The sequence below is a fragment of the Schistocerca americana genome, chromosome 5, assembly GCF_021461395.2.
Source record: "Schistocerca americana isolate TAMUIC-IGC-003095 chromosome 5, iqSchAmer2.1, whole genome shotgun sequence".
In the NCBI taxonomy this organism is placed as follows: Eukaryota; Metazoa; Arthropoda; class Insecta; order Orthoptera; family Acrididae; genus Schistocerca; species Schistocerca americana.
In genome coordinates this window covers 23,432,358-23,447,452 of record NC_060123.1, presented here as the reverse complement: position 1 = coordinate 23,447,452, position 15,095 = coordinate 23,432,358, and the positions used below count along the sequence as shown (strand labels likewise).

General features: G+C 39.1%; 1 protein-coding gene across 5 annotated transcripts in view; it reads right to left on the bottom strand.

The window, feature by feature from the left end:
* LOC124615737 (protein abrupt) overlaps nt 1-15,095 on the bottom strand; it is a 94,842-nt gene that overhangs the window by 34,895 nt on the left and 44,852 nt on the right. For all 5 annotated transcript variants that reach the window (XM_047143816.1, XM_047143813.1, XM_047143815.1 and 2 more), the window contains one exon: nt 13,389-13,451. In XM_047143816.1, coding sequence (XP_046999772.1) covers nt 13,389-13,451 — 63 coding nt within the window. The remainder of the gene's footprint in view (nt 1-13,388; nt 13,452-15,095) is intronic.

The window sequence follows — 15,095 nt, the reverse complement described above, 5'->3', positions numbered from 1 at the left end:
TTAGACTGTTTTGGTTTTTAAATATTGGTAATAACTGTTGCTACAACACTCTCATTGTTGTTGATGTCTGTTTCAAAGAGATGAGGTCTATCTGTTGCCATTAGATCCCATATTTTTATCATGTGTGGGCTTCCAAACTATCTCCTCCAGTTAGTTTTCAGAGCAGGCTTTTAGTTATGTTTTCAGGGATGTGTTCTCACACCCAACACTAACAAAACTGTAATAGTCACAATTGGTTCTTGGATGATTAAAGTCTCCACCAATGATGACCGTATTAACAAAATGAAGTTTTATCTAAAGTTTTTCATTATATCTGTGGGCGAGTCTGGTGGTCGACAGAAGGATTTAATTTTAAGTATGTGCTCATCCTTGAAACCGAGTTTTGCCCAAAACAATATCATTTGCAGTTTAAATCTCTATCTCAGTGGGTTTGAGTTCCTTGTCTGCTATGACACATATACTGCCTCGATTTCCCATTAGCTAATCCTTTGTACACAATTTTAAGTACTACTCCAAAATCTCACAGCTATCAACTTCGTGTTCTTACCAGCCTTCTTTACCTAGTATTATGACACTTTCAACCAACAATGGTCTCATTTATCTTAACAGCATTATTCCGAGTAAAGGTGGCTGCACCTTCTGTTCTGCTCACTACTGAACTCCTTGTATGACTGACATTCTGTTAGCTGTAGCTTCCATTACATTCAGTCAACAGGAAGTGTGCACACAAAAGGCATGTACTAATGAAATTTTGTTAAAGACTGATGCTGATAAATATTTTACAAATTTAAAATTGAAGATTAATTGACTGGGTCAGTAGAAGAAAGAACTAATCCACAAGAAAATATTTAGAGTTGTCAAGAACATAAATACAATAAGACAAAACAAATTTTATAGGAGACTGCAGTCTCAGGCAACTAACTGCAGTCATGTGTGTGAGTTGTTTTTGCGTGAGCATGTGTGTACGTATGTGTGTCTATTGTTGACAAAGGCCATTGGCCGAAAGCTTTAAGTGGGAAAATATTTTTGTCATGCCTATCTGCAACTCAGCATCTCCGCTATATGGTGAGTAGCTATTTTCCTTCTCATAATATGGTTATATTCAATCCTGGATTTTCCATTGTTTGGTATATACGAGACACCTTTTTCTAGCAGTACATGTGGAAAAATTTATTACCAGCATGAGGTGCACTCAAAAATGGAACAGATAGTGCGATCAGATTAATCCTTACAAAACTGAAGGTTAGCACTTCCTTCTGCTGAACCCTTCAATTGTTGTTTATACTGAAGTTTTTTCTATAATACAGCTGTAAGAATATTGAAGCCACTTGCTGAAAACACTGAAAAAATATATCACTAAAGTGAGTTTATTGTTTTCCTCCGATGCATAAATTTCTCGGTTTGTTAAAATTTGTTGTGGTGTTATGGATTAATAAATCATTAGTTACTAGAGAGCTTCAAAACAAAGCTTTGAATTCAGAAATATAATGTTTATTATTATTGTCAGAAGTATAATTGTCGTTGGGAAGGTCAGAAAAAACTACTAAATCATTAAATAAAGCATAAATAGATTTTTTTAAATGTAGAGATAGAACATAATGTTCTGAGTTATATACAAATGAGATTGCAGTGTGTTTAAGGAAAGGCTTATTCACAGGAAGAATCTGTGAATGTTTTCTCTAAATCCACTGTTGTTGCATCGAGGTGACTAAAGCCTGCAGTTGTCTACCTTCTGCCCCCTGGTAGTTGATATGCCAAGAGTTACATATGCCATAGCTCATTGCTTAAACTAAAAATCAGTATGCACAAAATGAAATGTGTAACATTAAATGAATTCTCCATCGGTGCTTGACGGAACATGATGATAATGTTCAAAGTGAACTTATTTCCTGATATTCTACAAACAGACAAAATCTGATTTAGAAATGAAACCAGAGTATTATCTGCACCTTGAGACACACCATGTACATTTCACAACAATTTAGAATTGCAGGGAAAAAAACCTGGTAGTGTATGAATGACTATTATTTTCAGGACACTGTCACAGTGAAAGAATTTAACATACAGTCAACTGCTCACAGCGGTTCGGTCCGCAGGTATTCCATAATATGCCTTCCATGAATAGAAAAATTGTTTTATACTTAAGAGAGTAATCTTTGCAATATGTTGACATTGATGTATCTGCACTTCCTTCTCTGAGTGCATCGACAGTGCTCATAAATTCAAGATGCGAATAGGTTAACATTCTCCTTTCAAATGTTTTACAGCTGCGACCTTGGTCATCACAGCAAGCAGCAAAGTATTAACTATTTGATGGGACTCAACTGTTGTTCAATGAAGAAGTTTGGTAAACGGAAGGTGATTCACGTATCTATTCAAAATCAAGAGATGAAGCTGCAGAAGTATTATATGAGGGCAGTTCAATAAGTAATGCAACAAATTTTTTTTTCTCGGCCAATTTTGGTTGAAAAAACCGGAAATTTCTTGTGGAATATTTTCAAACATTCCCGCTTCGTCTCGTATAGTTTCATTGACTTCCGACAGGTGGCAAGGCTGTACGGAGCTGTTAAAATGGCGTCTGTAACGGATGTGCGTTGCAAACAACGGGCAGTGATCGAGTTTCTTTTGGCGGAAAACCAGGGCATCTCAGATATTCATAGGCGCTTGCAGAATGTCTACGGTGATCTGGCAGTGGACAAAAGCACTGTGAGTCGTTGGGCAAAGCGTGTGTCATCATCGCCGCAAGGTCAAGCAAGACTGTCTGATCTCCCGCGTGCGGGCCGGCTGTGCACAGCTGTGACTCCTGCAATGGCGGAGCGTGCGAACACACTCGTTCGAGATGATCGACGAATCACCATCAAACAACTCAGTGCTCAATTTGACATCTCTGTTGGTAGTGCTGTCACAATTGTTCACCAGTTGGGATATTCAAAGGTTTGTTCCCGCTGGGTCCCTCGTTGTCTAACCGAACACCATAAAGAGCAAAGGAGAACCATCTGTGCGGAATTGCTTGCTCGTCATGTGGCTGAGGGTGACAATTTCTTGTCAAAGATTGTTACAGGCGATGAAACATGGGTTCATAACTTCGAACCTGAAACAAAACGGCAATCAATGGAGTGGCGCCACACCCACTCCCCTACCAAGAAAAAGTTTAAAGCCATACCCTCGGCCGGCAAAGTCATGGTTACAGTCTTCTGGGACGCTGAAGGGGTTATTCTGTTCGATGTCCTTCCCCATGGTCAAACGATCAACTCTGAAGTGTATTGTGCTACTCTTCAGAAATTGAAGAAACGACTTCAGCGTGTTCGTAGGCACAAAAATCTGAACGAACTTCTCCTTCTTCATGACAACGCAAGACCTCACACAAGTCTTCGCACCCGAGAGAAGCTCACAAAACTTCAGTGGACTGTTCTTCCTCTGGACCCTACAGCCCCGATCTCGCACCGTCGGACTTCCATATGTTTGGCCCAATGAAGGACGCAATCCGTGGGAGGCACTACGCGGATGATGAAGAAGTTATTGATGCAGTACGACATTGGCTCCGACATCGACCAGTGGAATGGTACCGTGCAGGCATACAGGCCCTCATTTCAAGGTGGCGCAAGGCCGTAGCATTGAATGGAGATTACGTTGAAAAATAGTGTTGTGTAGCTAAAAGATTGGGGAATAACCTGGTGTATTTCAATGCTGAATAAAACAACCCCTGTTTCAGAAAAAAAATGTGTTGCATTACTTATTGAACTGCCCTCGTATTTGTGCCTGCTCACTACAAAGGTGAAAGACAACACACTTTTCCACCATGTGGCTCAGTCTGTTCGTCTTGGCAATTAAGTCTATCATGCTGATGAGGACAGTGGATTTTTGTGGGGAAAGGGGAAACACCGTGAGGTGAGAAGAAATTCTGTGCATTACCAGCTGAAATTTATTGTTTGGATTTTATTTGATGTTCAATACACAAAATTTTTAAAAAAATGACAGTGTCCCCCCACCTGCACACTACTATCTTTTTTCCTTCCCTGGTCCCTCCAGATTGCTGCTGACATCCCACGTGGTAGTTGAATTCTGGCCCGAGTTGCTGGAGTTGGCAGTCTTGTGTGCATAAGGTGTGCTTGCTTGTGGGTATTAATGATGTGGTGTGTGTTTCTTTGTTTCTCTAGACTGCTGATGAAGGCTGTGGCCAAAAGCTTTGTGTAAATATCTTAATTGTGCCTTCCACAACTTAACGTGTCTTCTTTACGGTATGCAGCAATCTGTCATTTTCTACATTGTTAACATTCTACATATTTGTTCTTCATGTCTACACATCTGGAGACCTCCAACTGTAGTGCATAACATGGGGGTGTGTAACAGAATTGACTGTCCCTAAGGAACACCTTGCTAGAATGAAGTTTCAAATTCAACGAGTTCGTCCACACGTGGAGCTCCCTCTCTTTCAGCATGTCAATGCCGAAACACACAAGCGCCACGACATCTGCAACATTTCGGTGCATTAGCTTCACTGTCATCAACCATCTTCCATACAATGCAATCTAGGCCCCTTTCACCCATTTACAAATGTTAAAGAACACATTTATGGACTTTACTTTGATAGTGATGAAGCGGTGCAAGCAGGCGAGTTGTAGCTCCGTCAACCAAGTCCAACATCTTACAGTGACGGTAACGACAAACTGTCTCTCGCTGGAAGAAATGTGTTCATCGCTAGGGTGACTATGTTGAGAAATAAAATATTTAGAGATGAAGAATAAATACGCAGAACTTAATAATTTTTTTAACCTAAAGCTTTCACAGTTTTAACATATAAAAATGGAGGTATTACTTTTAAGCAAGCCCTAGTAAATTATGGTGTCATGAAGAGCTTTGAGAAAATGCCTTCCCACACTCATTTAAACTTTCAGATTTGTGGTGATCAAGACTGCTGCAAAAACCAGGTCAGTGTCACCACAAATGTAGTTAGAACTGGACTAAGAAATTCCAAGTGTCCATTTATTAAGTGATTTAAGAAAACTACAGCTGAATCACGATTATGGGATTGGAAAGTAAATTCTACTCTTCTAAATACAAAATTCACTACCAGCCACTGCTGTTTTTGGTGGTGTTAAGGGTACTTTCCGAAGCCAATGAGGTAATATGTATCAAAACACACAGTGAAATTGTGGTCAGAGCATATTTCGATCAGCAAGAACAATAAAGGGATGGATAGAGGAAATGGGGGAGGGGGGGGGGGGGGCACAAAAATAACCTAAGACTGGACTAGTATGGTGAAGAAAATTTGCCACACTCCTTTACAAAAGGAATCAGCCCAGCATAGGACCTGGCTAATTTAGGGAAATATTGAAAACCTAAATCTGGACAGTCAGGTGGAAACTTGAAGCCTACCACTAAATTAAAAAAACGCTACAAAGGTTAAATAGCTATATGTTGGGTTGTTGTAATAATCTTCATGTCTACACATCTGGAGACCTCCAACTGTAGTGCGTAACATGAGTGTGTGTAACAGAACTGACTGTCCCTAAGTAACGGCACCACATATTTCCACAAAACCTTTTATACTTGCAAAACCCAAGGCCTTAGAGAAGACTAAATGAGACAGATGTAAATTCCTTCTACTGTCAAGGGAATGTGGATCTTGCTCAGCAGTAGAAAACTCTGTACTGCAGACAGACGGATGGACTGTTCATGATCATTTCCATTTGTATGATGTAAAGATTCTTTACTTAGGTTAAGTAATTCTTAAATAGGCAAGGTGTAGTTTTCATACTTTTTCTGTCTTTTACCCCCTCTGGTCTGCAATTTTTGTTTTGCACCAGTATGTTGTTGCAAACTGCAACCAATAGCCAACATGTGTAGAAAAAACCAATACAAAATTTCCTGGCAGATTAAAACTGTGTGCCTGGCCGAGACTCAAACTCAGGACCTTTGCCTTTCGCGGACAAGTACTCTACCAACCGAGCTACCCAAGCATGACTCGCGACTCACCCTCAAAACTTTACTTCCGTCAGTTTGTAGTTACCAACAAAGTCATCGCGTAAAACACAAGTAATATATGGCATTCCCCAAGGGAGTGTTATAGGTCCTCTGCTGTTCCTGATCTACATAAACAATTTAGAAGACAATCTGAGCAGCCCCCTCAGAATGTTTACAGATGATGCTGTCACTTAAAATCATTAAGAGTCATCAGGTGACAAAAACCAAATGCAAAATGATTTAGACAAGATATCTTTATGATGTTGAAAATGGAAATTTATTCTACATAATGAAAAGCGTGAAGTCGTCCACATGAGTACGAAAAGGAATCTGCAAAATTTCAGTTACACGATGAATTCAACTAAATACTTAGGGATTACAACTACAAATAACTGAAACCGGACCACATGCATAATGTCATGGGGAAAGCAAACCAAAGAGTGCAATTTGATGGCATAACAGAAAATTCAAGAGGTCTACTAAAGAGACTGCCTGCACTACACTTGTTTGTCATCTTCTGAAGTATTGCTGTGTGGTATGGGATCTGCACCAGATAGAATTGACAGAGGACATCAAAAAATTCAAAGAAGGGCAGCTCATTTTGTATTATCACAAAATATGGGAGAGAGTACCACAGATACACGAATTGGACTGGCAATCATTAAAACAGAAGCATTTTTCTCTGAGGCAGAACCTTCTCGTGACATTCTTCAGAGAGTGGAAATTTTTTATTGGCACCCACCTACACTGGAAGAAATGATGATCACTGATAGCTTGAAGGTAGTACGATGAACCTTTGCCAGGGACTTTACTGTGAATTTCAGAGTAAAAGTGTAGATTTAAAAGTAAGTCGAATTTGTTGAATTGGTATATCGATGACCCACTGGTCTTAAAAGCTCTCACCCTGTGGCTTCATGGATGGCAGGTCGAGGGTCCAAACGCACACCCTACAGTTTGAGCCTGATTAAGTCCTAAGATTTAATGCTTCCTTTGCCTCTGAGAATGCTTTATACCTATATAAGAAAATGTCATGCTGCGCCCTGTGTAAGGTTTCACACTGAAATGTACATTAAGTATCCATCTTCCCCCTTTTCATAGGTCAAAGAGGGCTTTCCACCTCTAATAAAATCACACTTCTAGTAACACACTAATGAGTTGAAACCAGCATTTGGGTTAAGTGCATCTTTGTTATACAATTTTAATTTCCGATTTGGTACAATGTAAACCATATGAATAACTACTTAAAATTTGTCTTCCAATTTTCCAATGTTCTTTTATTTCATTATTTATTTATTAATTACTTAATTTTGAAACAACAACGGCATCATTGTAATCAGACAGACAAAAATATGTTAAATATTTCCTAGTTTCTGATATTTTCATATAATCACAATTTGTTTGTTAAGAGAATGAACAATTCGCAATGCAGAATTCAGTGGAAAGTTAAATTTTTTTATTTAAGGCTGCCTCTAACAAGCTTCGATGCCTTAAACGGCAGAGTGGTTTTAATATTTAATCAATTTTTTTTCTTAAGATTTTCAGCTTTTCTGGCTACTTGCTCCCATAATATAGAGTTAACCACTCCAGAAATCAACATTTGCTACACACTGTCTTCCGATAAGTTCTCTCGACTTTCAGATCTTTCATACCTATGGAAATTCCATATCCACCAGCACATCCTCATTAGTGGATAGTAATCTGTCACTAATGTTCTTGCTTATTCGAGGCATGCTGCCATGGGATGGTAGGTCCACAACTGGTCAGTACAATTTCCTCACTAATATTCTTACCAGATATTTTATCTAGGTTGGATCTAGTTTAAGTTCATGTCTATTGCAAGTTAAATGTAGTTTTTCACATTCTCCGTCAACAATTCTTCCCATTGGTCATTCTAATGCACTGACAAACAACCTCTGACTTTATTTTCTACTAAAACTCTAAGGCTTTACTCATAGCTCACTCTCTTCATGTTAAATGTTTTGAGAGGAACTTCTCTAATCTCTTACAGCCAGTTCCTTACTTTTGACAATTTTCTCTCACCTCATACAAGGAAAACTAACTGCGCACTCAGCAGTAAGAAAATCAAAAACACACACACACACACACACACACACACACACACACACACACACACACACACACACGCACTCTCTCTCTCTCTCTCTCTCTCTCTCTCTCTCTCTCTCTCTCTCTGCAGAAGAAGATTCAGAACAACTATGTTAACAGTGTGTGTTATTTTGGATAAGACTGAAACAACAGACACCATTTCTGTGTTTGATCCTGAGGCCAGACATTCTCCTATCTGAACATTTGATCTCTTTACAAAGACACTATGCATTCCATTCAACTGCTCTTTGAAGCCTTTTGTGTGTCTGACAGAATTACAATGCCATCAGCAAACCTCAAAATTTTATTTCTTCTCCCCTAATAACTCTAACTCCCTTTCCAAATTTCTCCACGATTTCCTTCACAGCCTGCTCAAAGTACAGACAGAATAACATTAGATATGACTTGGAATAAACTACAGCCCTGTCTCATTCCATTCTCAATTACGGCTTTCCTTTCACGTCCTGTGGCCCTCACAACTCGATGCTGATTTCTGCACAGGTTGTAAATAACCTTTCACCCCATCTTTTATCCCTGCCACCTTCTAAGTATCAAAGAGAGTATTCCAGTACACGCTGTCAAAAACTCTCTCTGCATCTACAAATCCTATAAACATAGGTTTGTCTTTCTTCAATCTATCTTCTAAGACGAATCTTAGCATCAGTATTGCCTCGTATGTGCCTACATTTCTCCGAAAACTAAAACTGCATCCACACCAGCTGTGCCAAGCAGAGCTGAGGAAAAAGGTTTGGTGCAGTGTGGTGTGCCATAGTGGGTATCAAGCCGTGCCACTCTGCACAAAAATAAACAAGTTTTACACAGTGCCGATACAGGGAAGGAAATGTTTCATTCACATGCAAACGGTTTGGATGGTGTTTCTTGTCTTTCCTTTTCTTGACATGCCATGAGCACACTGGAACACTGTTGCCCGCCTATGAACACTATTCTGCTTTCTGCACAGTTCTGCACTGTGCATATGTGCACAGCACTGTGCTGTGCAGGTGATGTGAGCGCCAAAGTTGGCTTCTACTAATTTTTCTGTAAATAATGTGTGTTACTATTTCACAAGCAGAACTTATTAAACTGATAGTTCAGTAACATTCATTCATACATATCAAGAATGAAAGAAAACATTATTTCACGCTGTTTACGTATTTTAACGATACTGTCAGGGAACAAACCTAATCTTGGCAAGTGCAGTGCAGAATGCAATGCTCACAAATCTCAACAACCACATTTACAGATAGTTCACATATTGTTTGTGTGTGTGATTTACATTTATTGAAATAATTATTACACAACAACCCCTTGCTGCTACATTTCCAACTAAGTATATTTCCTTAGACGTTTGTTTTTACATAAACAAAATGGTATTATAAGAATAGAGACCATACTTTTATTGAACAGAATTTATCGACACACTATCTACATTTACATCTACTTATTCTTACCCCACTTGATAATGTGGAGGAGAAACAACTGTCTCTACATTTCCACATAAGCCCTGGTATTTCTAATCTCGTCTTTGCAATTCTTACACAAGATGTATGTTGGCAGGGGTAGGATTGTTCTGCAGGCTATCAAATGCCACTTTAAACTTTCTCAATAGTGTTTCTGAAAAGAATGAATTCTCACTACTGGGATTTTCATTTGAGTTCACAGAGCATTTCCGTAATATTTGCAAGCTGATCTAACTTACTGGTGACAAATCTAGCAAAACATCTCTGAATTGTGGTATGTTTTTCTTTAATCCGGCATAGTAAGGAACCCAAACAGTTGAGCTGAACTCAAGAATGAGACACACACATGTTCTGGAGGTGTTCACCTTTGCTGATGAACTAATCTTTCCTAGAATTCTCCTAGTAAACCAAATGTTGACCATTCACCTTCCCTACAATCAATCTTATGTGCTCTATTCATTTTGCGTGGCTTTGCAATGTTACACTTAGATATTTGATTGACATGACTGTGTGAAGAAGCATATCACTAATACTGTGCTCCAACACTACATGTCCCCCCCCCCCCCCTCCCCCCCACTCATCTTCATTAACTTAAATCTTCCCACATTTAGAGCAAGCTGCTGTTTATCACACCAACTAGAAATTCCATCCACACATCTTGTCTCCCCTTGCAGTGCATGCAGCTTGTGGTCTACTTCAGCATGTTAGACTCCCAGCTGAATTGGACATTTTATTCATTGGGGGACTGGGTGTTCTGTTGTCCTCACCATCATTTCATCATCACTGACGTTTAAGATGCTGAATTGGCATCAAATAAAAATACTTGCATAGGTAGCCAAACAATACCAGATGGGGTTTCTCTGCCAATAATGCCACATTATCATTTCATTTTTCCCCCCTTAGAGTCACTCAATGATGACCCTTTCTTGTAAACTATGGCATTATCAGTAAACAGTTTCAGATTGCTGCTCACTCTACCCATCACATCAGTTCCATACATAGAGAACAAAAACAGGCCTATTATACTTCCTTGGGGCCGCTCTGAGCATATACTCGTCTCTGATGAACATCTGCCATCCTGTACAATGTAGTTATACCCACATGACACAATGACAGTGTTGTGTGGTACTTTCTTTCAGAAGGATATAAGACAGGCAATGGACAAATGACTACAGAAAGGTCACATGCAGGTATACAATATGTAATATGTTTAAATGTTCTGTATGGAAACTATTAGTGATTTTATTACCCCGGGGGCATATAATGCCGTATACTTGTTAAGTGGTAAGAACAGTGAGGTGGTGCAGTGGTTAGCACACTGGAATTGCAAAGGGAGGATGAAAGCTCAAATCTGCGGCTGAACATCCAGATTTAGCGTTTGACAATATAATGTAATTGGATAGATAAAGTCTACTCACCAAGCGACGGTAGGAGAATACACACATAAAAAAAGGCTTTACGTATGCAATCTTTCAGAGCCAGTGCCTCCTTCCAGCACAAGGGTTGAAGGGGAAGGAAGAGGAGTATAGTTTGGAAAAGCCACCAAGAACCTCAGTTCAGGGGAGACTTACTGGGCGGGATGACAAGGAAAGACTGATTCCTGGAGACTGCACCAGACGAGATTCAAAAAACCTGAGAGCTTACAGGAGGACTACACGGTAACATGCAAGACACAAATTACTGATAAAACATCGCCCATGAATTAAAAAAGAGTGATGAGCTACATGCATTGCATGTAACAGAGGTGGGAGGGGGACAGCGAAAAAGAGAGTGAATAAAGGAGTAGTTACTGTGTAGAACTGCTGAGGCGGAAGAAATTAACATTAAATAAGGCCAGGTGGGCGGCGAAAACCAAGAACATGTTGTGGCACTAGTTCCCACCTCCAGAGTTCTGAGGAACTGGCTTCTGGGTGAAAAATCCAGATGGCGCAAGTGGTGAAACAGGCACCGAGATCACAACTTTCATGTCGAACACCAATATCCTTGTCAGACACTATGCTCCTTCTGCATTTATCTCCCTACTCTATGGCTTCTACCCCTGTGACTGTCCCCACTGCAAGACTTGCCCAACGCACCCTCCTACCATGGCTACCATGGCTTATAACAGCCCTGCACTTGGCAAAACATATACTATCAAGGGGAGAGCCATCTGTGAAACAACGTACACCAGTTGGGCACAAGTAGATGGTGTATAGCAGGAACACACAATATCTTGTTGCAGAGCATGCTCTACAACATGACAGTCTTGATCTTGGTGCCTGTTTCACCACAAATGTCATATGAATTCTGGAGAGGTTTTTCTTTTTCCATCTCATCCCATCCCATCTAGTAAGTCTCCCCTGACCTGGGGTTCTGGGTGAAAGTGTACCACTTTCCCTAAACCTCTCCAGTCCCTTTCTTTCACCCCTCTTCCTTCCCTTCAACTTGTCTGCAAGGAGGAGGAGTCACTGGCTCCTAACAGTTGTAAAAGTTAAACCTTTGTTTGTTTGTTTGTGTTACAACAAACTGTGCATGTGCTCAAATCTTCCTTTGTTTGTTTAGGAAAGTATTAAACACTTAATATAAAATGAAAGAAGACACAAAGAAATAAACTCTACATGTAAGTACTGCATTAGGAGTTTGTTTCTCAATTTATTGTTACTCAGGCTGTACATTTGCATTTCTAAATTCACTCTTTTATCATCAGTCTTCTTCCCCATTTTACTTTGAGACAACCGTCCTGCATTCCACACATTTCAATTTAAAGTCCAGTAAGAAAGTATTTTGAGATAGTCTTGTTTAAAATGAAATGGAAACTGGTAAAGCTGGCTATTTTTTCCTAGCTGTTTTTCATGTCCCTTTTTTCTTTACTTGGCTCTCCTTTCTATTACACAGATGCCTTTTCTTTATCATTAACCTGCTCTGTTTTTGCTTTTGTATCTGTTTGTTGTTACCTGTCACATACTTCCACTATTTTACTGAAGCCTCTATGTTCACACTAATGTTATTTGCTCTTTTTTTAAATGACAATTTATAGTGTACTGAGACTACTTCTGCAAATCTTATTAGAAGCAAAACCAACAAATGCTGTTCTATATGGTGTACCAATCCTGCTGCGTTAACAGCACATAATTTCAAAACTTACTGATATTGCTGATATATATGGTAGTTTATTGATGTGTTATGCTAGTAATTATTTCATTAAGTTCAATAAAATATCTCATTCATTTCCTTAAATTATCTGCCGAATTGAGTTTTAGATGTATTGAAATGTTTAGGTCTTGGCACACACCTGGTGTCTTCAGCAGTTTTAATGACAATATTTAGTTTCCTTTAATTGCATTAACATATAAAACATTAACTGTTGACATTTTTTATCTGTGTTTTGAGTAAACTTTTTGAGAAAAAGTCAACAACTACAAGTTTTCCTCATTAATTGGAAATTAATGGAATGTTTTAGTCTGTTTAAGGGGGCAGAGGAAATACCAGTGTGCTTGTATGCCGTCAGTTTTATAGGGCAATGACAACATTTATTGTGCAAAAACATCTTACAGAACTGATGGGGGAAAATGTATAAAGTCCAAAATTATACTACTGCATATCTGTAACAGAAGTTTTGAATAACTACTTAGAACTGAGCAGATATACTTTATGTACTGTACGATAATTGTGAGCATCCTTAAATCAGTTTATGTAGACAACTTATTCCAAAATCGGTATCCCCTCAATGCTTCGTTACAGTTACAAAATTAATCAAAGTGTATTACACAGTTTTAAAACATTTTGAAAGAATAACGAAAGTAACATTTCCCACACATGCACTATCAATTCTACTCCCTTGCAAGACCAACAATAACTGGGGAACAAATTAGCACTTACCAAAATTTCCATCCTGATTATTACTGTGGAGACCAGAAGGTCCAGGAAGCAGTCCAGGAATGCCTAACACAATAGAGATTACATTAGCACAAACAAGAAATCACCAGAAACAGACATGATTTTCAGTGTTTCTTAATGATGGAGAAAGTCAAAAGCTGTTTTAACTGATTCCACCAAATGTGTGAATCGTGTTTATAGGGTAACAAAAAATTTGCATTAGTTAATTTACATACTGATTAATTACCTAAAATATTTTCCAAGCTTGTTTAGTTAGCTGTTCATAGGACTATTTTCCACTAGCACTGCTGCATCAGTTATGTAAATAGTCTCAGTTTCTATGGGTAATAAACAGTGCTCTAATGTCACAATGGTAACCTAATTGTAATGCAGCATCTGTTAATTACCGACTGTCTCCCTCACTATTAAAGTGCAAAAGTAGATACACAAGTCAACAAATTACTCATTAAATGCAATGTCTAAATACACATATATATTGAATTTAAGGTGAGACTATCTTTTTCAAAATCTAGGAGGCCAATGAATTTCATAAGCTGCATAGAACCAACAATACATTGAAATGCACACTACTCCATTTACAAGGATGTAATAATAATGCTGTTGTTGTTGTTGTTGTTGTTGTTATTGTCGTCTTCAGTCCAGATACTGATCTGATGCAGCTCTCCATGCTACTCCATCCTGTGCAAGCTGCTTCATCTCCCAGTACGTACTGCAGCCTACATCCTTCTGAATCTGCTTAGTGTATCATCTCTTTGTCTCCCTCTATGATTTTCACTCTCCACACTTCCCTCCATCACTAAACTGGTGATTCCTTGATGCTGCAGAACATGTCCTACTAACCGATCCCTTCTTCTAGTCAAGTTGTGCCACAAATTCCTCTTCTCCCCCATTCTATTCAGTACCACCTCATTAGTTACGTGATCTACCCATCTAATCTTCAGCATTCTTCTGTAGCACCACATTTCAAAAGCTTCTATTCTCTTCTTGTCTAAACTATTTATCGTCCAAGCTTCACCACTATACTTGGCTACACCCATACAAATACTTTCAGAAGAGACTTCCCAACACTTAAATCTATACTCGATGTTAACAAATTTCCCTTCTTCAGAAACGTTTTCCTTGCCATTGCTAGTCTACATTTTATATCCTCTCTACTTCGACAATCATCAGTTATTTTGCTCCCCAAATAGCAGAACTCATCTACTACTTCAACTGTCTCATTTCCTAATCTAATTCCCTTAGCATCACCTGATGTAATTAGACCATACAGTAAAGCTGCATGCCCTCGGGAAAAATTACGGCTGTAATTTCCCCTTACTTTCAGCTGTTCGCAGTACCAGCACAGCAAGGCTGTTTTGGTTAATGTTACAAGGCCAGGTCAGTCAATCATCCAGACTGTTGCCGCTGCAACTACTGAAAAGGCTGTTGCCCCTCTTCAGGAACCACACATTTGTCTGGCCTCTCAACAGATACCCCTCCATTATGGTTGCACCTACAGTACGGCTATCTGTATCACTGAGGCACGCAAGCCGCCCCACCAATGGCATAATAATAATAATAATAATAATAATAACAATAATTGTGGGATATGTAATGCAGCAGGGGAGAGAACAGATAGTCAGTGACAACCCATGAATCGAGGATACTATACTCACTGAGACAGAGGAAGTTTTACTCTTACATGGAGTG